This window comes from Dama dama, chromosome 26, assembly GCF_033118175.1.
Source record: "Dama dama isolate Ldn47 chromosome 26, ASM3311817v1, whole genome shotgun sequence".
In the NCBI taxonomy this organism is placed as follows: domain Eukaryota; kingdom Metazoa; phylum Chordata; class Mammalia; order Artiodactyla; family Cervidae; genus Dama; species Dama dama.
Window position 1 is genome coordinate 54,203,252 of NC_083706.1, and position 23,466 is coordinate 54,226,717.

Consider the following 23,466-nt stretch of genomic DNA (forward strand, 5'->3'; position numbering starts at 1 on the left):
ATATTCATTTTGATGTTTAATTGCCAATTGCATCAAACCATATACTAGGAAACATGAGAGCACTGTAATTAAGACACAGATTTTGGAGCCAAACGACTCTGGTTTTTAACACCCTTCTGCCCCTTACAAGCTGTGTGACAATGAACAAGTAACTTAACCTCTTTGATGTACATTACTTTTGTTTGTAAAATGGACATGAATAATAATACCTGTCTCTCTGGAATCCACACAAATCAAATGTATTGATAAGTGCAAAATTCTAGTTTATTGGAAGTACCTAAAAACGATGAGGGCTTCCCTGGTGGCTCAGATGGTAGAGAATCTGCCTGCAGTGTGGGACAGACCTGGGTTTGACTCCTGGGTGGGAAAGATCTCCTGGAGGAGGGCATGGCAACCCACTCCAGTCTTCTTGCCTGGAGAATCCCGTGGACAGAGGAGCCTGGCGGGCTACAATCCAGGGAGTCACAAAGAATTGGACACGACTGAGCGACTAGGCACAGCACAAAAATGATGAAAGAGTGACTACGATGACGGTGATGATGATAAAATCTGGCAGTGTAACTTCTGCAGGCGGACTTCAGGGACAGAGAGAAGGCGAAACAAGCAAACAAACCTATATGTCCAGAAGCAAACGGGATGGCCAGAGACGCTTCCTATCTATTTAGGACACATCTGTAGAAACGGATGGACTTCAGCCAACCTCTGTAACATGCTAACACATTTCAGGTTGTAAGCAGGGACAGTGTTGAGTGTAAGTACAACAATTCTGCTCCAGTTGCGACAGACAACAGTAAATTCTCCCACTGCAGAGGGACTGTGCCACAGAGATGCTACTGCTGGAAAAACTCGTGAAAACGTCACAGGATCCCAAAATGCTGGGATAAAGATGACGTTTTAAAAGCCTAAACATGTTTCAAAAGCACTAGGCAGTTTAAGATTAATGGAATAGTCAGACAGTTTTCTTAGTAATGAGAATAATCATTCCTAATTGGTCTGGTTTCTAAAATGTCGGCTTTTGGGTACCTACCATGAGGTATTCACAGAAGGCAAAAGACAGAAAAAGGGCAGCTTCAGTATTCGAGACAATCATTAACATCTTATGACATACATTTTTAATATTAAAATGAACATTATTATGGATATTAAATAAAGGAATATTAAATGAATATTAAAATGGACTTAGTATTCCAACACTAAAATACACAGGTACGTTTTAGATAAGAGAACAGAGCTTATTCAGTCACTGCCCACACAGACTAGTCTCCGTACCTGAAGTCATTCCACTTGACTCCACGACTGAGCCACCTACACGCCCTGTCCTGAGGACACATGTCTACTCGCTTCCCCTTAAATAAAAGTTGGCAGTTTCCAGTCTCCAAACTGTGCCCACACTGCTCTGCCCTCTCTGACTCCGAGTCCACAGTCTTCACGTTGCCCACACCACCCGTGTCAGCAGACGTGGTAGACCTTTGCAGCAGCAGAGATGAACAGGGCTTCCGATTCAGAGGAGAGGAGCGCTAAACTCACAGACAGAAGATTCCGGGAGCGTGTGAGAAGTCTGTGGGCGTCTGAGGGGCTCAGGGCCGAGTGAAAGGGCACACACCTGCGCCCCAGTTGTGTGGAGACATCGTACAATAATTTCGCTGGAGGAGAAGATGCCTGAGCTGAGCCTTGAAGACAAGGAGATGCTGCCACAGAAAGTGGGAACTGGACAGGGCAGAGGGTCAGGAAGAGTCTGGGGCCACAGAAGCGTCCTAGATACAGGCAGGGGCCCTTCATCGAGGACTGCGAATCAGTTAAGAAAGGAACTTTATTCTTGACGCCATGGCACCCACTGGTCACTTTTTAAACAGGAGAATAACACGTCCAGACATATACGTGGAAGGCAGACCTGAGACCCACAAGCCCGGGAAAACGGCAGTTACCAGGGGAAAAAGGCAGTCAGACCGACAGCCTCTAATGAAGGCAGAATCTGGGACATCCCCGGGGAAGGTCCCTGCCGGACACGCAGGAGGCTGCGCTGCCCAGAGGGGCCCGTGTGGCGTCCACCGCGGACGCCAGCGGGCGCTTCTGTCCAGCCGGCCTTGGCCTGCACACGGCCCCGGCTCCCGGGGCGGCTGAGACAGCGCGGCTCAGCCCTGCTGAGAACGCAAGCCTGTCTTCTCTCCCGATGCGCTGAGACTTCCTCCTTCATTCCTGACGTGTTCTCCTCCCGCTGCCCAGCGGGGAGGGAACTTCCCTGCATCCCCGTCACTGGAGGAGCGTGCGGGCCAGGGAGACGGACAGGCACCCGCCGGCCCCCGTACTGTGAGCAGACACCCGCCCGGCCCCCATACCACGACAGACACCGGCCCGCCCCGCACCGTGACGGACACCCGCCTGCGAATAGCGCTGTGTGTGTGTGTTGGACGGAGGTCAGCTGTCAAGGCCACGGGCTCGGTCTCTCTGCATCCGCGCCGCTGTGGTCACATGGGGGGTCCTCTTCCCCGTGCCCCCCACCCCCACGTTGTCCAGATTGTCCGCTAAGGAAGTGCGGCAACCCGCTGAAAGTCAGCCTTGGGGTGAACACGACTGATACACAGACACACGCGCACACACGCACACACGCGGCTTGGAGAAGGCCTGTGGGCAGCTCCCCTATCCGTCAGCGTGAACGCTTTCTCTCCGACCACGTGGCCGAAGGCCGCGCCTTCCCCGGACCGCAGCGGTCTGCGGGTGATGGGAAGAAGCGCGCGCAGCGCTAAGGCGGCTGCGGGAAAGCCCCTCCTTACCGGGGTCGCTGGCGGACAGCGCTCCCAGCGCGGTCCGTGTCACGTAGCGAAGCACTGTCTGATGGTTCAGTGAGCGGATGGCGGCATTTTCACCATTACCCGAGGATGTCACCTTAACTGTTTAGCCTGAAAGGCGCCCTGACCACACTCACACTCAGGGGGATGTGGTGACTGGAGGCGGGCAACCCTGGCAGGGTCACTGTGCCGCGATGGGTGAGCAAGGTGCCACCTCGGGAGCTGCAGAATAAGCAGCGCCGGGACGGCCGCCGAGTCGAGCGTCTGGAGGCAGATCCTTGGCTCGTTCCGGGCTGAGACGCCGGGGCGAGAGGCACAGCCTGGGAGGGCGGTGGGGCCGCAGGCGGCGGCCGGGTGGGCAGAGGGCGGGGGACCTGCCTCCCTCGCGGGCAGCTGGGGCAGGGCTGGTGGCTTCTCACGGTACCCCGGGCCTAAATCCTGTGCCAGGAGGCACATCTGCTGTTGGCAGGAATTCTCAGAGGCAGTTGGATGGATCTGAGAAGGAAAACTCAGGAGCATGCAAAATCAGCAGGGTAGACATCTCCAGAACACGAAGGAAAACCCTTCGAAATACTCCTGCCCGTGGGAGTGGGGCCATGAGTCTATTCCCCCCGCCCGTTCCCGTTTCCTCGTCACAGCTGCACGGGAGGTGCTGGTCAGTCCAGGATACGCCTGAGGCTGTGGCCACGCCTGGTTCCTCTAGCCAGGGACCCCAGTCCTCTGCTGAGGACCGCACCTTCTCTAAAGACACAAGAGCAAATGTACAAACGTACTTCACCAGTGACTGAACCCCTTCTCTAATACTTGGAATCTAACGGCCCCCCAACAATTCTGTGGATGTCGACAGCTTGACTGAACTTTGCCTTGAGTTTCAGTGACCGTGTTCTGACCATTCTGGGAACACCACATTAAGTAATATGCAGTTCCCACATGGCTGAGGATTTGCTGAAAATGAGACAAACCGTTTATACCGCCTTAACCGTCAGGGGCAAAAAACAGAGGAAGTCTTCCTTGCCTCAGTCAGACCCTCCCCACCCAGCCCACTCGTATCACTGAATCCAGCTCAGGTTTCAGTCCATCCTGCAGCAATGGACTTGGCCACCCTGGCCTTTTTAAAAGCTAATTCTATTATGTTTAGAAAAGGCTTTCCGAAGAAACTTTATGAAGGCTATCAAAATTCACTGGCAGATTAAATAGCAGAGATGTCATCACAGCTGAATGCACGCATTCACTTAGGACACAGGAAGCACACGGGGTTGAGGGAGGCCTAAATATCTCTAAGCGAAGGCATGCCGACGTCATCTCTGGCATTTGTCTTTCTTCCTGCAGAGGTAAATAGTCTCACAGGATGAGTAAGGGCAAAGTAGGTATAACTGTCATAAAGTTTTATAATGTCTGTTTACAGAAAGCTCATTTTAGTATGTGTGTGTTTTAATATATATATGTATGTATAACACACATTTATTATACACACACATATATAGGTACACACATATCTATATTATATGCACATATGCAAACACATACACACCCACACATATCCATACACATCTTTCACCTTGCTTAAATTTCCAGGTATATATGGATCTATCTACCTATCCATCCAAACCATCCATCTATCCATCCATCCATCCATCCATCACTTAACAAAAGGAAGGACAGGGACCATCAGGATTGATAACTCCCTGTTGCTTTCAGGGACAGAATCGCCCGGGGGGACGTTTGGCCCCCTGCCGACGCGGCTCCGGCTAGGGCAGACCTCTCCCTGACCCCGGCAGGTAGTCAGAACAGCACCTGCACCCCAGCAAGCTCACGTTCACCTTCGCAGCCCCGAGGAGAAGGGGCGTGGACAGGTTCAGCCTGCTGGGCTCGGGAAGATCCGGTATGTGGTACCGACAGGCACGGGGCCAGTGGGGACCGTGAGGAGCCTCCTGGAGGAGCTGCAGGGAGGACATCAGCCCTGGGCGGGCGGGGGCTGGGCTGCCCCAGGGAGGAAGGCCACCCCAGGGAGGAAGGCTGCCCCAGGGAGGAAGGCCGCCAGAGCCACAAACAGCCTCTGCTTTGCAGGTGGCCACAGCGGTCGCTGCTGAGGTCCTGCCGGGGGCTGCCTCACATTCTTGCAAATTCAGAATTCTCCCAGTAATCAGACCTGTAATCAGGGGACCTAACGAGATGTCTCTTCCTCCTTCGAGGTGCTAACACTGAGAGGAAGAAATGGGGTCCGCTATTCTGAAGCCAAACACAGAGCATATTTTAAAAATTGTGATGGAAAGCAAACCACTACAAGGTAATAGCTACTTATTTAAGATGAGTTTGAGGACAACCTTTAAGTGAAGAAGCAACTGTGATGTGAGAACTGTCAGCCTCCAAAGCAGTCACTAAGAACATCTTAAAAGCAACAGAATTAAAAACACACAAAAAGTAAAAAAAGAACTTCAATGCACTTAAAATCTTATTTGCCTAACTTTCGAGATTCATTGGTTAACAGGTTCTGGTTGTAGAATATGACAATCCACATAGATTAAATGAACTATGTGAAATAGTTCATTTGCCTCAGGGTATAAGATACTTAAAAACCGAATGTGGTTAAAAATATATATATATATATAAATCTTCAAACAAAAGCCTTTCTTAAAAATAAAAACAAAAGACAGAATAATCCTGAGCATGACTCTAAGGAATGGTTCTACAGTGGAATGCAGCTGCTGTTTTTAAAGAAGGCCACAACCCCCTAAGCCAGGAGTCTCTCTCAGAAGACGGCGGGGCCCCGGCGGCTCACCTGCAGGATGGACACGGTCTGGGAGAAGTGGTGTTGCTCCATGGTGGACGTGGAGTAGAGCGCGGCCAGCGGGTGGTCGAACTTCTGCAGGTAGCTGTTACTGAAGCCGCGGTGGTCCAGGTCATGGCACAGACATGCGATGAGCAGGCCTTTGCGCTTAAGAAACAACACAGCACACAGACGTTCAAAACAGAGCAACGGGACTCTCACGCTGACTTCTGTCACTGACGCAGCCCACATCCTCACCAACATCGGAAATGCCAGATAGTCTAGCCTCCTTTTTAACCACTTTGTTTTCTGCGGCTGACTCCGACAGCCAAATTACTATTGAGGTTTCCTGCTGAGCTCTTGGGACAAAGTGTTTGAGTGGGGGCAAATTAAAGCAAGGGTTCCAAAGAAGGACAGATAAAGCAAATCTGCAAAAGGAGAGGGCAGTTTCCGTTCTTCATTCAAAAATCTATTCGTCACTAAATTCTAGCGATGGTATGGTTATCGTGAATGAAGACTGTAACAAGGAAATCATAAAGCATGGGGCAGGCAGTTCCCTTTCTCCGCAGGGTCACGTGTCCTGGAGCAGGAGGAGAGAAGGAGATTGAGTTGGAGCTTTCACAGCGGCCGCTGGGGCCCATGGAGAGAGGACAGCGTGGCCACTGGGAAGGTCTGCCTGGGAGCGGCACGGCTGGGAGCTCCAGTCCCCGAGCTCGGGGCTGGGTGGCCAAGGAAGGGCTGGACATCAGGGCATGAACAGACAAGGGTCCCCATGTCCTCTCTGCATGTGTCACCAGCTCCAAGTCTGTAGAGGCTGCAAATCAGTGGAACATCACAACGTCCCTGTCCTCTTCTGTGGGAGAAGGTCGGATGAGTATTTATGTTTTAACTGCATTTAATGTTCTGGGCTCTTAGGGGGATAGGATAAGTCCCCATTATCTAGGGCATGATAGCAAGAGAACAATTCACCTTATCTACATCCTTTCAGAGGAGCAGGAAATGGCAACCCACTCCAGTATTCTTGCCTGGGAAAATCCCATGGACAGAGGAGCCTGGTGGGCACAGTCCATGGGGTCACAAAGAGCCGGACACGACTGAGCGACTAAGCTCACATCCTTTCAGAAGAGTCGGCTTTACCAGGGAAGAGAGACCACAAAAACCAGTGCTTCGTTGAGGGACATTTTGGTGACCCTGGAATTTCCGTTTCTATGTTTCTTATGCAAAACGATAGGAAAAAATGCTTGGATGTTGTGATTTACAACTGTGCTTCTCATGAATTTACGGAACCAAAGCTCGTCCTGGAATAACATGGCAGCTAATTATATCACGCGTGGGCGGCAGACACGGAGCTGACATCCACCCGGCTCTCTGACGCGGGGCAGAGGGAGGCGCGCATGCACACCTCGAGGTCGGTGAAGAGCCCGTGGTTGCTCTGCAGAATGGCGTACATGCAGTGCGCCACCGTCACCGCGTGCTTCCAGTTGTGGTAAGGGACCCGGCGGTAGTTCTTCTTCACGGACATGATGAAACGACACAGCTTCTCCAGCTCGAAGCTGTGTGGAAGAGACATTGTCAGGACAGAAGCTGGTAAAGAAACAGCGCGTTCCCGGAGACAGCGCCGGCCTGGACACACAGGTCTGTGCCGGAGCACACCTGACCCGGGAGATGTCCGAGGTGCTGAGTGAGCCTCGTTCACCAGCTGCCTGACAGTCCTCCAGCCGGAGAGGAAAGAGGGCTCCTTACCGGCTTCCTCCCGGACACTGTAACGGGCCCACCAGCAAGCAGACCCCAGAACCTGCTTGCCTTCCCTACCATCAGCTCCCATCACCGCTTCCTGAACGGTCAAGCATCTCCTGCATCCCACAGGGTCAACAGACAGCAACATACCATCACCCTGCTCAAGGGTGTTTTGAGATAAGTTTTTTTTTTTTTCCAAAAAAGCGCATTCACATTCACAAACTGCAAACATGCACACCATAAGAATTTTCTAGATGAGTGGCTGTCCTTTGAAAAGGAATCCAAATTACTGTGGTACACTCAAATTATTAACTGGCTGTGGCAAATGATCACATTCAAATACTTAATAGTGCATGAAAGACTATGACGCATGCTCCTATTCTACAGTGTGGTAATAGATTTTGTATTTTTTTTTTTAATGTACTTAGACTTCTTTAGAGTCCCACCAACTCTCTCAATGGATATGAGGCAGCTTAAGACAAAAGCATATCAATATGAAACAGGGCTCCGGAAATACCAGAGATGAGAGTTCAGAAAACCTCTGAATATTAATATGCATAACCTTTATGTTTCTCTACTGAAAATTTCCAGATAGTCCCTGAAGTATAAGGTATGTCATTACGAGAGTTTCAACTGGTCAAACTCTCAACTGCTATCTAAGAAATAAGTTAGGTATCTTGTGCTCATTCTTTTGGAACAATAATTTATAAAAGTTGCTGATGGAAATAAGAGAACACAGAATTCAATGGAAAGGAGAGATAATTTAGCTCTAGAGAAGCTAAGAGCCTCTATAAGCCACTCAATGACTAGTGAAAAAAAGAAAAAGAAAATGATTTCTTGCATTTCAACTATGTGTTTAAGCTATATTAAAACAAAGAAACAGACAAATATAAGGTCATGCAGTTCCGCTAGGACAGGGCTCAAAAGAAGGGTGATGTAGAAGGAAAGGGCAATGGAACTTCACTCCAAACAAAGGACGCCACTCTGAATTGGGAGCCCTGGTTCCTTCACGCTTGCTTTAACTGACATATTAAGGGTTAAAGGTGAAAGGTGATGCTAAATGTATGTGTTTGTTCCAAGACACCCACAGAATCAATATGCGATTACTTATCTCAGCTACACCTCCATTCTCATCATCACCTGGTCAGAACTGGTCATGAACCAAGGGAATCTAAGAAGGCTGCACGCTCTCTAATGATCTTAGCCTTTTTTTTTAAATTCAAGTGTTTAGAGAAAACAATTTGTGGCATGTTTTAACTATCAACCAAGAACGCAGCGAGGCATCGAGGCGGTCTCACGTACCACGCTGTCCCACAGGATCGGTGGATCATGTACACGAAAATTCCAGGCCACATGTTTTCAAAGGGGCCGACATCAAAGTGGAACCTGGAATAAACAGAAAGCACAGCTCATGAGGAAATGCAGCGAACTAGGACAAAGATACAAATAAAGCAAGCAACTTTTATGTCTATGAAGAAACTAAAAAGTAATACTGGGAGTTCAGCCCCCTGCCTTCTCCCCTTCTCAGTCACATCTCTGTCATAATCAAATGTTTCCAGGAGGACATTCCACCCATCCCCTCAGGAACTTAGTCCAAGATTTAAGCCACTGCTTAAGTCTAGGTTACAAAGGAATATTGTCGTCATTATCAGAGCAATGAAAAGGACAACATAATGACGCTCTTAATACTACACACTCATTAATGCTACACATACACAATTCATAGATAAGGGGAGATCTTATCTGAAATTCTTTTAGAGCTGAAAATCCATCTATTTCCCATTTTAATCCAGAGAAAACATTTATAAATAGTAACACTCAAAGCTATTACCTATTTTCATATGCTAATTTAGTTGTGGATATTTAACCCAAATAAGCAGAATGCTCAAGTATTAAACCATTTTCCTTTAGGTGCAACACTTCTGACACCAAACGTGTGAGTTTTCCACACCAAGCAGTTCTCCAGTTCTCTGCAGATACCCACTGATTTCCTAGGATTCAACCCCATTCTAACACTACCTGGAGTTGAGGCAGACCTCAGCTCAGGGGCTGGGGCCCACAGACTGCTTCCACCTCATACGCCCATCACAAGTCAAGGCCACCCGCCCTTCTAATCCATCGGCCATTCCCACAAGCCCCTCCATGGGGGAGATAATGTGCTAGAATAGCTTCAGAACTCAGAGGAACACTTGAGCTAGACTTCTGGCTTATCCTTGGGACACAACTTGAGAACGGCCAAGAGGAAGAGGTGCCCAGGGCAAGGGAGTGGGGCGGGCCGTGCAGCTCTGGCCTCTCTGGGGGCACCCCCTTGCCAGCACCTGACGTGCTCCCCAGTCTAGAAACTGTCGGGACTGACCTCTCAGTTAGGGTTTTCTGGAGCTTCCAGAACACAGGTACAGGTGATGAAGTCCTTGCTCACTGGTAGCCTGCCCCCTAGTCTCTCTCCCGGGAAAGGAGTCCATGGGCGGGGCTGAGCTTCCAGCCCTCCAATCACAGGCAACGAGCCAGCCCTCTTAATATGAATAACAAAAGATACCTCTCTCACCCAAATCACTCAGGAAATTTAAAGGGTCAAAGGAGCTCTGTGCCAGGAACTAGCTACAAAGACCACAGTCATGTGTTTCTTATTCTATCACAATATATGTATGTATTATATGTATGTATATTGTATGTTATGCAATCATGTCTGACTCTTTGTGATCCCATGGACTGTAGCCCACCAGGCTCCTCTGTCCTGCATATCACAACATATACCATATATATATATATATATATATATATATATATATATATATATATATATATATATATATACACATACATATATATATATGCACACTATGTAACACATACACTGTTAAAAGATAAACTCTGGCATATTATTTGAGCAAAAATCCATTTAAACAGGGCAGCACCAACTTAAAGTGGTCAGGAGTGCTTTGCTGAAAGAAGTCATGGAAACACCTCTATACAAACAGTGCCAAGAAAAGAAATCATCTGATTGGCTCCAGCTAAAGCCTAGCTGGCTGTTCAGAACTGGTGTTCTTCGCATTTCCAACTCATGACCCTGAGGCATTTATAGGCTTAGATTCCCATTTGTTTACTAGACTGGCAGGGCATTAAATGCACAGCGATCTAACTACCTCCTCATTTAATGAACAACACGCTTTGTCTTACTTTAAACAACTGTCAGCTCTGGATCACTTTTGGAGACTCTTTTATGTTGCTGTTAACATACAGCGTTGGCTTACGCTTTTGATGGGCAGTCCCACCACCAGTAGCAAATGTATTAGCGAAGCGTGGATGATAAACCGTGTATTACTAAAGTCTCAAATTTAACTGGCAAACTTAAACTATACGGAAATGAAACCTTTCAGTTACCTGAGATTAAATGCCATTTTGAAGAGCAAATATTTCATAAAGTATGTAAACATGGAAAGCTAACATTTAGGTTAGCTCATTTCAAAATGGCGTTCAGACTAGTTTTTCTAAAGATAAAGAGAGTCGGCCCTTCCTCGCTTTGAAGGGGTAAATGGTAAGGCCAGAGACCACAGGTGGAACGCAATATTTATGACTCTAGTTCTGGAAGCCCTTTCACTCTCAGCTCAATCGGGCGGGAACTGTGGCCGAGGAAGCCGACGGGCAGGATGCTCACAGCTCGATCTCTTTGCACAGCCGGCCGGGCAGGCTGAAGTGCATGAGGCCTTGCCACTCCTCCGCGGTGCAGATGCTGTGGTAGGACAGCTTCTCCATGGTGACCCTGTAGATGCACTCCGAGTGCCGGATCCTGTGGTACATCTGGAAGGCGGAGCCAACACAGAAAACGTAAACTAAAGCATGTGTGGTTCGTCATTACAGCGCAGAGGCTGCTATTGAAATAAAAAAAAAAAAAAAAAAAAATCACAGCTGCACCTGGATTCACTATTACTCGTCCTTACCTACTTTTACTGCGTGTTACTATCCATTAACTACCATCTCTATCAGTTCAGTTCCCTTCAGTCGCTCAGTCGTGTCCGACTCTGTGACTCCATGGACTGCAGCACACCAGGCCTCCCTGTCCATCACCAACTCCCGGAGCTTGCTCAAACTCTTGTCCATCGAGTCGGTGACGCCATCCAACCATCTCAACCTCTGTTGTCCCCTTCTCCTGCCTTCAGTCTTTCCCAATCTTTCCCACCATCGTTATATATTTCCATATATACCGAAGAAACCCACACATGTGACTCTGAAGATACAAATATTTTCTAAAGAAGTTATATCTCCATTTTAAAAGACTTCTTAAATTTTGTAAGAAGTTTTTTTTTTTTTGGGGGGGGTCAGATGGCCAGACATTGTATCTAGGTGGAGAGATTACCTGGTACCTTATTCTTGGACACCCAGCCTTGGTGGGAAATAAACATCTGATGTTCATAAGCCCCCTAAGTCCACGGTATTTTGTTATAGCGGCACAAACAGACTAAGACTCAAACACCTAAATTTGAGACATCAGTTGACTTTTTTTCCGTGTCTCCTTTTAAAAATATTTAGCTTAACTCTTGGTGATCTCAAAGTCCTCTAGTCCAGGGAGTATGAAAATATTTTGATTGTAAAGTTCTTTCTTGGTAAAATAAGTTTATAGATGCACATGTAATAGATGTATGCCCTTCAGAAATTACACACTGTGCTAATATACTGTTTGTATTATAAATGAAAATACAATCAAAATTTTAAAAGATAAAAAGTACATATGTTTAAAATATTTAATTTTATTTACTTAGCATGACTTTTGCTCACACTAAACAATTATATATTTTAAAATGAAGCACTATAACGGTATGTCACCAATTGTCAAGGTTTTCTCCTTATTACTTGGTGAGATGGTGGTGTTTAATATAACATAGAAACAGTGGTACTGGTGGAGTAAACATGCCAAAAAGTGCGCGAGTGCGTGGTCTGCTAAGTCGCTCAGTCGTGTCTGACTCTTTGGGACACTGTGGACGGTCGCCCTCCAGGCCCCTCTGTCCATGCTATTCTCCAGGCAAGACACTGGAGTGGGCTGCCATGCCCTGCTGTAGGGGGTCGTCCCTACCCCGGAATCGAACCCACTTCCCTTCCATTTCCTGCCTTGGCAGGCAGGCAGGTTCCTTACCAGTAGCACCACCTACTGGAAAAAAATATGCCAAAAAGTTCAGTTCAGTCGCTCAGTCCTGTCGGACTCTTTGTGACCCCATGGCAGCACGCCAGGCTTCCCCGTGCATCACCAACTCCCAGAGCTTGTTCAAGCTCGTGTCTGTTGAGTTGGTGATGCCAAAAAGTATGTGGAGTCAAATAGAATAAATGTAGTACTGTCTGTTCTTACACATCACACTCATAGTTTTGCTCGCTGATCACTAACATCTTTAACTGAAATTCAGATGAATTTCCATTTCCCCTGATGTAAATCAGTTATTTTTGCAAATTAAGCAGCAACATCTTTATATATTGTCAATCAGGTTCAAAACCAGCAACAATCAGTGAAATTCATTATACAGCAGATTTCAATAAGTTAAAAGCTGTGTGACAAAATAATTTTTTTCAAAAATTCAACTTTTGAAGACAGAGAGGGAAAAGGAATCACAAAACAGATGGAATAAACAAAACAAATAACAAGATTATGGATGTATACCTAAGCACAAGACATGCCTGGTCTAAATAACCTCATTAAAAGAAAAGGTTATCTGACTGAGCACGAAGCAAAACCCCAACTCACACTGTCTACAAGAAAGAACCCTACTTTAAATAAAACAAAGACTCAGATAGGGTCTTCCCTTGTGGCTCAGCTGGTAAAGAATCCGCCTGCAATGCAGGAGACCTGAGTTTGATCTCTGGGCTGCGAAGATCCCCTAGAGAAGGAAAAGGCTACCCACTCCAGTATTCTGGCCTAGAGAATTCCATGGACTGTATAATTCATGGGGTTTCAAAGAGTTGGACACGACTGAGCAAATTTCACACTTCACAGGGTAAGAGTAAAAGGCTGGAAATTTGTAAAACTCAGCAGTGGCCACAGGACTGGAAAAGGTCAGTTTTCATCCCAATTCCAAAATGCCAAAGAATGTTCAAATTACTGTATAATTGCTCTAATTTCACATGCTAGCAAGATTATGCTTAAAATCCTTCAAACTAGACTTCAGCAGTACGTGAACTGAGAACTTCCAGATGTTCAGGCTAGATTTATAAAAGTCAGAGGGACCAGAGATCAAATTGCCAACATCCATTGGATCATAGAAAAACAAGAGAGTTCGAGACACATCTACTTCTGGCTCATTCAGTTCAGTTCAGTTCAGTCGCTCAGTCATGTCTGACTCTTTGTGACTCCATGGACTGCAGCACACCAGGCCTCCCTGTCCATCACCAAATCCTGGATCTTGCTCAAACTCATGTCCATCGGGTCGGTGATGCCATCCAACCATCTCATCCTTTGTCGTCCCCTTCTCCTCCTGCCTTCAATCTTTCCCAGTATCAGGGTCTTTTCAAATGAGTCAGTTCTTCACATCAGGTGGTCAAACTATTGGAGTTTCAGCTTCAACATCAGTCCCTCCAATGAATATTCAGGACTGATTTCCTTTAGGATAGACTGGTTGGATCTCCTTGCAGTCCAAGGGACTCTCAAGAGTCTTCTCCAACACCACAGTTCAAAAGCATCAATTCTTTGGCACTCAGCTTTCTTTATAGTCCAACTCTCACATCCATAATGACCACTGGAAAAACCATAGCTTTGACTAGACAGACTTGTATTGGCAAAGTAATGTCTCTGCTTTTTAAAATGCTATCTAGGTTGGTCATAGCTTTTCTTCCAAGGAGTAATTGTCTTTTAATTTCATGGCTGCAGTCACCATCTGTAGTGATTTTGGAGCACCCAAAAATAAAGTCTACCACTGTTTCCACTGTATCCCCATCTATTTGCCATAAAGTAATGGGACCGGATGCCATGATCTTATTTTTCTGAATGTTAGCTTTAAGCCAACTTTTTCACTCTCCTCTTTCACTTTCATCAAGAGGTTCTTTAGTTCTTTGCTTTCTGCCATAAGGGTGGTGTCATCTGCACATCAGAGGTTACTGATATTTTTCCCAGCAATCTTGATTCCAGCTTGTGCTTCATCCAGCCCAGCGTTTCTCATGATGTACTCTGCATATAAGTTAAATAAGCAGGGTGACAATATACAGCCTTGATGTACTCCTTTTCCTACTTGGAACCAGTCTGTTGTTCCATGTCCAGTTCTAACTGTTGCTTCCTGACCTGCATACAGATTTCTCAAGAGGCAGGTCAGGTGGTCTGGTATTCCCATCTCTTTCAGAATTTTCCACAGTCTATTGTGATCCACTCAGTCAAAGGCTTTGGCATAGTCAAGAAAGCAGAAATAGATGTTTTTCTGGAACTCTCTTGCTTTTTCAAAGATCCAGTGGATGCTGGCAATTTGATCTCTGGTTCCTCTGCCTTTTCTAAGTCCAGCTTGAGCATCTGGAAGTTCTTGATTCACGTACTGTTGAAGCCGGGCTTGGAGAATTTTGAAGATTACTTTACTAGTGTGTGAGATGAGTGCAATTGTGCAGTAGTTTGAGCATTCTCTGGCATTGCCTTTCTTTGGGATTGCTATGAAAACTGCCCTTTTCCAATCCTGTGGTCACTGCTGAGTTTTCCAAATTTGCTGGCATATTGAGTGCAGCACTTTCACAGCATCATCTTTTAGAAGTTGAAAGAGCTCAGCTGGAATTCCATCACCTCCACTAGCTTTGTTCATAGTGATGCTTCCTAAGGCCCACTTGACTTCATATTCTGGTTCATTAACTACCCTAAATACTTTGACTGTGTAGATCACAACTGGAAAATTCTTAAAAAGATGAGAATACCAGACCACCTGACTTGTCTCCTGAAAAACCTGTATGCAGGACAAGAAACAACAGTTAGAACTGGACATGGAACAATGGACTGGTTCCAAATTGGGAAAGGAGTATGTCAAGGCTGTATATTGTCACCTTGTTTATTTAACTTAGATGCAGAGTACATCATGCAAAATGCTGGGCTGGATGAATCACAAGCTGGAATCAAGACCACGGAGAGAAATATCAACAACCTCATATATGCAGATAACACCACTTTAATGGCAGAAAGTGAAGAGGAACTAAAGAGCTTCTTGATGAAGGTGAAAGAGCTGGATTAAAACTCAGCGTTCAAAAAACAAAGATCATGGCATCTGGTCCCATCACTTCATGGCAATTGGATGGGGAAAAAGTGGAAATAGTGACAGACTTTATTTTTCTTGGGCTCCAAAAGTCACTGTGGACAGTGACTGCAGCCATGAAATTAAAAGACGATTGCTCCTTAGAAGAAAAGCCATGACAAACCTAGGCAGCATATTACAAAGCAGAGACATTACTTTGCTGACAAAGGTCTGTATAGTCAAAGCTATGGTTTTCCTAATAGTCATGTATGGATGTAACAGTTGGACCACAAAGATGGCTGAACACCAAAGAATTGATGCTTTCAAAATGTGGTACTAGAGAAAACTTTTGAGAGTCGTTTGGACAGCAGTGATATCAAAGCAGTCAATCCTAAAGTAAATCAACCCTGAATATTCATTGAAAGGACTGAGGCTTAAGGTGAAGCTTCAATATTTTGGCCACCTGATGCGAAGAGCTGACTCACTGGAAAAGACTCCGATGCTTGGAAAGATTGAGGGCAAGAGGAGAAGAGGGTAACAGAGGATGGGATGGTTGGATGGCATCATTGACTCAATGGACATGAGTCTGGGCAAATTCAGGGAGATAGTAAAGAACAGGGAAGCCTGGCAAGCTGCAGTCCATGGGATCACGAAGAGTTGGACATGACTTAGGGACTGAACAACAATAACAAAAGATTGGAAAAGTTATTTAACATTTAATACCAGTCTAGAGAAAATGGGAATGCTCTAAATTCCAGATACCTAATAAAGTAGATTTCAGAGTAAACATTATTACCAAGGAGATCATTTCAGTGATAAAGGGGTTGGGCCATCAGGAGAATGAATACATATGGTCAGCTGGTTTTCAACAAAAGTACAAGGCAAGACATCAGAGAAAGAAGAGTCTATACCCCTCAGGGAGCTGACCAATTGGGCACTTGGGTGCAAAACAAACAAGTAAATGTTGATCCTCATCTTATACCATATGCAACAACTTACTCAAATCAACCACAGACTTAAATGTAAAACCTGTAAAACTTCTAGAAGACAACACAGGAGAAAATCGTCATCACCTTAGGTCAGATAAATATTTCTTTGATACAACGCAGACATCATGATCACAAAAAGAAAAAAATAATGCTAGACTTCTTCAAAATTAAGAACCGTTCTTAACTGGAGGAATCAATCTGCCTGACTTCAGACTATATTACAAAGCTACAGCCATCAAAACAGTATGGTACTGGCACAGAGACAGAAATATAGATCAGTGGAACAAAACAGAAAGCCCAGAGATAAATCCACGAACCTATGGACACCTTATCTTTGAAAAAGGAGGCAAGAATATACAATGGAGAAAAGACAATCTCTTTAACAAGTGGTGCTGGGAAAACTGGTCAACCACTTGTAAAAGAGTGAAACTAGAACAGTTTCTAACACCATACACAAAAATAAACTCAAAATAGATTAAAGATCTAAACATAAGACCAGAAACTATAAAACTCCTAAAGGAAAACATAAGCAAAACACTCTCCAACATAAATCACAGCAGGATCCTCTATGACCCACCTTCCAGAGTAAAGGAAATAAAAGCAAAAATAAACAAATGGGACCTAATTAAACTGAAAAGCTTTTGCACAATGAAGGAAACTATAAGCAAGGTGAAAAGAAAGCCTTCAGAATGGGAGAGAATAATTGCAATAGAAACAACTGACAAAGAATTAATCTCAAAAATATACAAGCAGCTCCTGCAGCTCAATTCCAGAAAAATAAATGACCCAATCAAAAAATGAGCTAAAGAACTAAACAGACATTTCTCCGAAGAAGACACACACATGGCTAACAAACACATGAAAAGATACTCAACATCACTCATTATCAGAGAAATGCAAATCAAAACCACAATGAGGTAACATCTCATGCCGGTCAGAAAGGCTGCTATCCAAAAGTCTACAAACAATAGATGCTGGAGAGGGTGTGGAGAAAAGGGAACCCTCTTACACTTAAGAAGCCTATCATACAGAGTGAAGTAAGTCAGAAAGAAAAACACCAATACAGTATATTAACACATATATATGGAATTTAGAAAGATGGTAACAATGACCCTATATGCGAGACAGTGAAAGAGACACAGATGTATAGAACAGTCTTTTGGACTCTGTGGGAGAATGCAAGGGTGGGATGATTTGAGAGAATAGCATTGCAACATGTATATTATTATATGTGAAACAGATCGCCAGTTCATGTTCAATGCATGAGACAGGGTGCTCAGGTCTGGTGCCCTGGGATGACCCAGAAGGATGGGATGGGGAGGGAGGTGGGAGGAGGTTTAGGATGGGGAACACATGTACACCCATGGCTGATTTGTGTCAATGTATGGCAAAAACCACCACAATATTGTAATTAGTTTCTAATTAAAATAAATAATTTACAAAAAAAAAAAAAAAAAAAAAACTGTTCTTAAGAAAAAAATGTTGAGAGAAAGACAAGCCAAACACTGGGAGCAAATATTTGCAAATAAGTCATCTGACAGATGACTTGCGTCTAGAATACATAAAAGAACTGTCAAAACTCAGTAATAAAAACCAGAAATCACAAACAATAGGCAAATGATTTGAGCAGACACTTCACTAAAGAAGACATAGAGATGCAAATGTGTAGAGACTGGAACACTCCCAGTGATGCTGGGAATATGGGAAGTCAGTTGGTTTGGCAGTTTCTTAAACATCCCCCCACCACAAAACCCCACCAGTCTAGGCATTTACTCAGGAGAAATGGAAGCACATGCCCACACACAGACTTGGACAGCTTTATTTGCAACAGCCAAAAGCGAAATAACTCAAATTTCCATCAACAGGTGGCTAAACAAACAGCTCATAATGTATCCATACAATGGAATACTCAGTAATAGAGAATGAACTATTTACACACGCAGTGTCATGGATGAATCTCAAAATAATTGTGCTAAGGAAAAGAAGTCAGACAGAAAGGAACACAGATTTTGTGATTCCAGTCATATAAAACAGTTCTAGAAAATTCAAAGTAAGTTACAGGAAGTACAATAGTGGTTGCCTGAAACGGGGTGATGAAGATGGGGAGGATTGCATGGGAGGGGTCACAGAGACTGCTGGGGGTGATGGACACACCAGTCATCAGGGGTGTGTGTGTGTGTGTGTGTGTGTGTGTGTGTGTGTGTGTGTACAGTTGTCAGACTGCACACTCTAAACACATGCAGTTCATTGTATATTTATAAGCCTCAGTAAACTTTTTTTTAAAAAATGCTTGCTCCTAGTCTTTGTAAAGGTACGTGGTAATTTGTGTATGTGACACATAAATTTCAGCAAAAAGTCACATGATGATGATGGAAAATAACTGTTTTCAAAGTACTCTCTTCGTGGTATGAGTTTATCTGGAAAAGCAATTATCTTCTTATTCGGCCTTAATGTTTCTGGCAATTTGAAAGTTCAGATTAAATGTTCATTTCTTTGAATATGTCTTATAAGTAACAAAATACTGTCAATTTGTTATCAGAAAAAGATTAGCAATTTGGAATTGTTATCTTTTTGTGAAAGAAATATGTGTAAATAAACAATGAATTCAACAACCATTCCAAGTGTTTTGCCGCAAGTAGCAAAGCCTTCGTAGCACAAGGGAAATGAGTGGACACTGCAACGCTGTCCTCCTAACATGGTTGAGGAAAAGCTGGATCAGGCTTAAAAGTGCAGGCTGGACACCACTGTCTGCTCTTCTTCCTTGTAGGATAGAAGGCCCCGTCACAGGAGACCACACCCTGGACCAGACACAGCCGCCTGACGGATGAACTGGGTGAAAGCTCCATCCGTGTATGCACAATCAAGAAAATGGACCTTCCCTAACAGCACTCCCTGAAAGAAGGTCTCACGTTCTCCTCCCAACCCTCAGAGGACCGTCACATCCCTTCCGCTCGAGATGATACTGTAGGTCCTGGCAGGAGGGCGAACGATCAACGGGGTTTACGTGGTAGTTACTGTGAGTCAGTACTGCCTGCTTATTCAGTGCAGTCCTGTGCGGACGGTGCTCGTAAAAGTAACTATATGAGGCAGCAAAACAAAATTGCTACCACCGTCATTAACACCAGTGAACACTTACTAGGTGGCCAGAAGCCTGTTAAGTGCTCTGTATACACTACTTTTGTCATCCTCACAAAATAGTCTAATTTTCATCATTTATAAGCTTATGACCTCTGCTGAGAATAAGTTACATTTTTATTTGTCATTATCTATAATTTTAATAAGTTTATATTGTTTGTAAACATCTAATCTATTAATTTTAATTTATTTTTTAATTTTGTAATCAATGTAAGGAAGTAAAACTTTACAGCAAAAAAAGAATTAGTTTTGGCGAATTTTATAGCTACTTGAGTCCCTGTTTTCTAAATGACCTTCAATATGAAGAGTAGAAAATAATATATTATTAATAAATGATTCCACTTTATTCACCCCACTGCACTCTGTTAATGAAGATAGAACACCATGTTGTGTGTTGACTTTGTACAAATTATTTGTCTGTGACAGCTGAGTAGTTAATTTGGGCTCACTGTCCAGACAGAAGAGACAGCTAGGAGAGGAGGCTGCCATTGATTTGGATGAGGTATTACTCTAAGACACGAGGATGTGGAAAAGGCACAAAAGGCAGAAAAATGACGACCTGGAGACAGGAATATAACCTAGCTTGTGTCCACCACGTGGGAAGAATACGACCACGCATAGTCTTATGAAACGGTGCCCCTACTTACTGACTCTCTGCACAGACACGGGGGTGTGCGGGGGATGCCCCGCCGTTATCCACATTCACAGGAGGCCTGGACTCACCTAAAGGCACCCCAGCTAAGAACCAGACTCCAGCTCATCTCCCTGGGCCGAACCTCCTCTCCTGCGTTGACCAGCTGTGCGCCTTTAGGCAAGTGACTTGAGTTCTCTGCGCCCCAGGTCTCCCAGGTGCAGACTGGACAGTGCAGCGCCCGAGTCGGGAAGGACGCGAGGCTCCCATGGGGTCTCACACGTCAGGAACAGAACAAACCCGGGCAAGGGGCCGGCAGGCTCCCAGGGCTGTCGGCGATGACCACCTCCTCCGGCACGGCGGCCCGCCGCTGGGCCCCGAGGGCTCAGCCTGCTGAAGAACTCGAGTTTCAGGGCTGTGTGTGTGTGTCCCACCTGCTGAGGACGGGCACTGGCCCCCGGCTCTGCCCTCAGGATGCCCCTCGGGCGCGCCTGTCCGAGCGGGAGTCCGCACTCCACAGGAACCGGGAAGCGCTACGCGTCAGGCCCCTTCTTGGTTAGAGAGCTGGCTTTACCAGCTCAGCGCTGGCTGCAGGCAATCCATAGGTGCAAGTGGCTCAACTCCTGCTGTTACAAACTGGATGCGCTTTCTCCTTTATTCAATTCACACGCCCAACCTAACTGACGAAATATCTGCTTAAGTACAGACTTTCACTGTGATGTCTGTCAGTAGCATTAAATGATGTCATTATTGAAGTTAATCTAGCCCCCTAAATAAACCTAAAATGAAAGATACGGTCCACACCGGTGTGGACAGGAAGCCTTGTGCTCTGTAGGCAGTAGCATGAAATAGGGCTACAGGGGCGAGGCCAACGCCAGGCCCAGCGAGGCTGGCCCCGTGCCCTGCGCGGGGCCAGGGGCCCGGCTGTGGCCGCAGAGAGGAGTTCCTGGGCTGAGGGCCCTGCAGAGAGACAAAGTTACCTGGCTCTCCCCCAGGGGAAGCAATTCCAGACGGATCTGAGTAAGTAAGTAAAACTCAAGTAAGTGAAGGAATGGAAGAGTGAAGACATCCAGGAGAGAAGAGACCAACACGGGGAAAAAATCAACAGACTGACGTCCCCACTAAGAACCGAACTGATAAAAAAGAATCGAGTGGCTAAAAATACACTGTCGAAAAAATACAGCATCTGACGCGTGGCTTCCTCTGCCTGCACGGCTATTCCAGTTTATGGAGACCACGGTTCCAAGATGCAGAGAAATGATGTTTTCTCCCTTGACTGAATCTGAGACGGAAGTGTTCACAACGCTGTCTTTCTTGCGGGCGGGTGAGGGCAGTGCTCCGAGGACTCCGGGGCCACGTCCAAAGCCGGCCGGCCGGCCACACACGCACTGCAGGACCTTCCCCGTTACTGCATCCACATACATATCTGTTCTTTCTCACATCAAGTGGAGCTAATCACAGCCTCACTTGGGATTGTTGTGGGACTAACGAAGGAACCAGGATCCAGATCTAGAGGTCTGTGATCTGACATCCTCCCCTGAAGAAGGCTCTGACAGGAAACTCTTGCAAAGAAACCAATTGCTGGCTTACAGACACGGACACACAGTGGGCGCTCTCTGCATTTTCTTTTTTCTTTAGGAGGACGCTTGCCTCAACAAAGCCAGTGTTACTGTAGAGAAGGGCAGTACAGTTGGCCTCCCCTCGGCATTGCAGCAGGAACAGCTCCAGGACCAGCTGCTCCCCAGACGGGAAGGCGCGTGGAGAGAGCGGGGTGGGGGTGGGGGGCGCGCCTGAGCTGTGGGGCCAGAGGCTGTCATGCTTTCTGAGTTTGGAGGCACTGTCCCAAACCATGCAGTGTTTATAAGGTCTCATGGGGAGAAGATGCGCTGCAGTTTAAAAAGTGGCAATTAACTCCACACAGAGAGCTGAGGCTGCACCGCCTGGATTTCAACATGCACCTTCAGGTAACAGCCAGGCCTGGGTCTGCTCGATCTAAGAGCGGTTTACCCCCAGAGCCCGCCACCAGGAGCTGACTTTCTATGAAACTGTGGCGCATACACTATCTGTCACGGCAGGAGAGCAGAAATAGTTCTGGTGAGTTTCAAAGTGTTTATAAAAAGTCAGTTTCACTATAAACGAACTCCACTAACTTTGCCCCAACATAAAAATCGAATGCATGTCAACTTCTTCATGGTTTTTCAGAAAGAGTGTCATTTTTCTTGTTTCACTTTAGCATTCGGGTTCGTATAATTGATCGTGGCTGAGTCCGTGTTTCTGATGCAACAATCAGTGTTAAGAAGAGCTTTGAAAACACCCTGGGCAAGCTTCTCAACAGCACAGCTGAATCGGCTTCATAGTGCCTACCCTGGGATGGACACAGTAATTCCTCAAGGGGTGCACAGAAACATGGATGGATTTTAAGATCAAGTTCCACTGCCTTAATTTTCACATGGACTCTTACCTAAAAATGATCTTTTCCCACCTCTCATTTCAAATCACGCCTTTCTCAAGTATCACTAGTAGGAAAATCTCTTAAATCCTGGTGTCAATAAGATTTAAACGTGGTTTCTAAAGCTTTCATAAGGTACTGAAGGTGGACCTAAATAAATTTGAATCTGATAGATCATTAAAAACAATTTTTGATGACAGGATTGTCATGCTCTTTGGCCTCTTGGCTCATGTGGAGTTCATATTAAGAGCAATTGCTATAATAAAACTCTTCCTGTTCCCCTCGACTCAAGATGAAAGCAACTCTTATGCCTTCCCCAAAAGCAAAGATGATAAGTACAAATAAACTTGATGCTGAAATAGAGGGAGACACATTCCCAGAGAGCAACATCCCAAAGATGGAGACAAAATAGCTGGAGGGAATTCTGTGGAGTTAGGAGGAAGTTCTGATATGCAGAGAGAGACAGAGAGAGAGAAAGCAAAGAAAATCCAGGCTTATGTGTAAACTTTCTTCTGAAATAGTGACAACAGGGGGAAAGGATGTTTCAGTGGAGAAACCAGGCAGACACCTCCTTCTCAGAGCCTGCCCGCAGCGGGCACCGTGAACACACAGCATGCTGAGATGTTCCTGCCGAAATGATGACGACAGAGCCATGAGGAAACACCAGACAAAATCAAAATAGAAACGCCCTACAAGACAACCCGTCCATACACTTCAAAAGGGCTTCCCTGATAGCTCAGCTGGTAAAGAATCCATCTGCAATGCAGGAGACCCCGGTTCGATTCCTGGGTTGGG

The 23,466-nt window shown here is 45.7% G+C and overlaps 1 protein-coding gene across 1 annotated transcript in view; it reads right to left on the bottom strand.

Annotated features, from left to right (window-relative positions):
* PDE10A (phosphodiesterase 10A) overlaps positions 1 to 23,466 on the bottom strand; it is a 253,728-nt gene that overhangs the window by 19,383 nt on the left and 210,879 nt on the right. Inside the window, exons 14-17 of the mRNA XM_061130077.1 lie at positions 10,946 to 11,088; positions 8,593 to 8,676; positions 6,956 to 7,106; positions 5,566 to 5,721 (exon numbers count right to left, since the gene is read on the bottom strand). Of these exons, the coding sequence (XP_060986060.1) occupies positions 5,566 to 5,721; positions 6,956 to 7,106; positions 8,593 to 8,676; positions 10,946 to 11,088 (534 nt within the window). The remainder of the gene's footprint in view (positions 1 to 5,565; positions 5,722 to 6,955; positions 7,107 to 8,592; positions 8,677 to 10,945; positions 11,089 to 23,466) is intronic.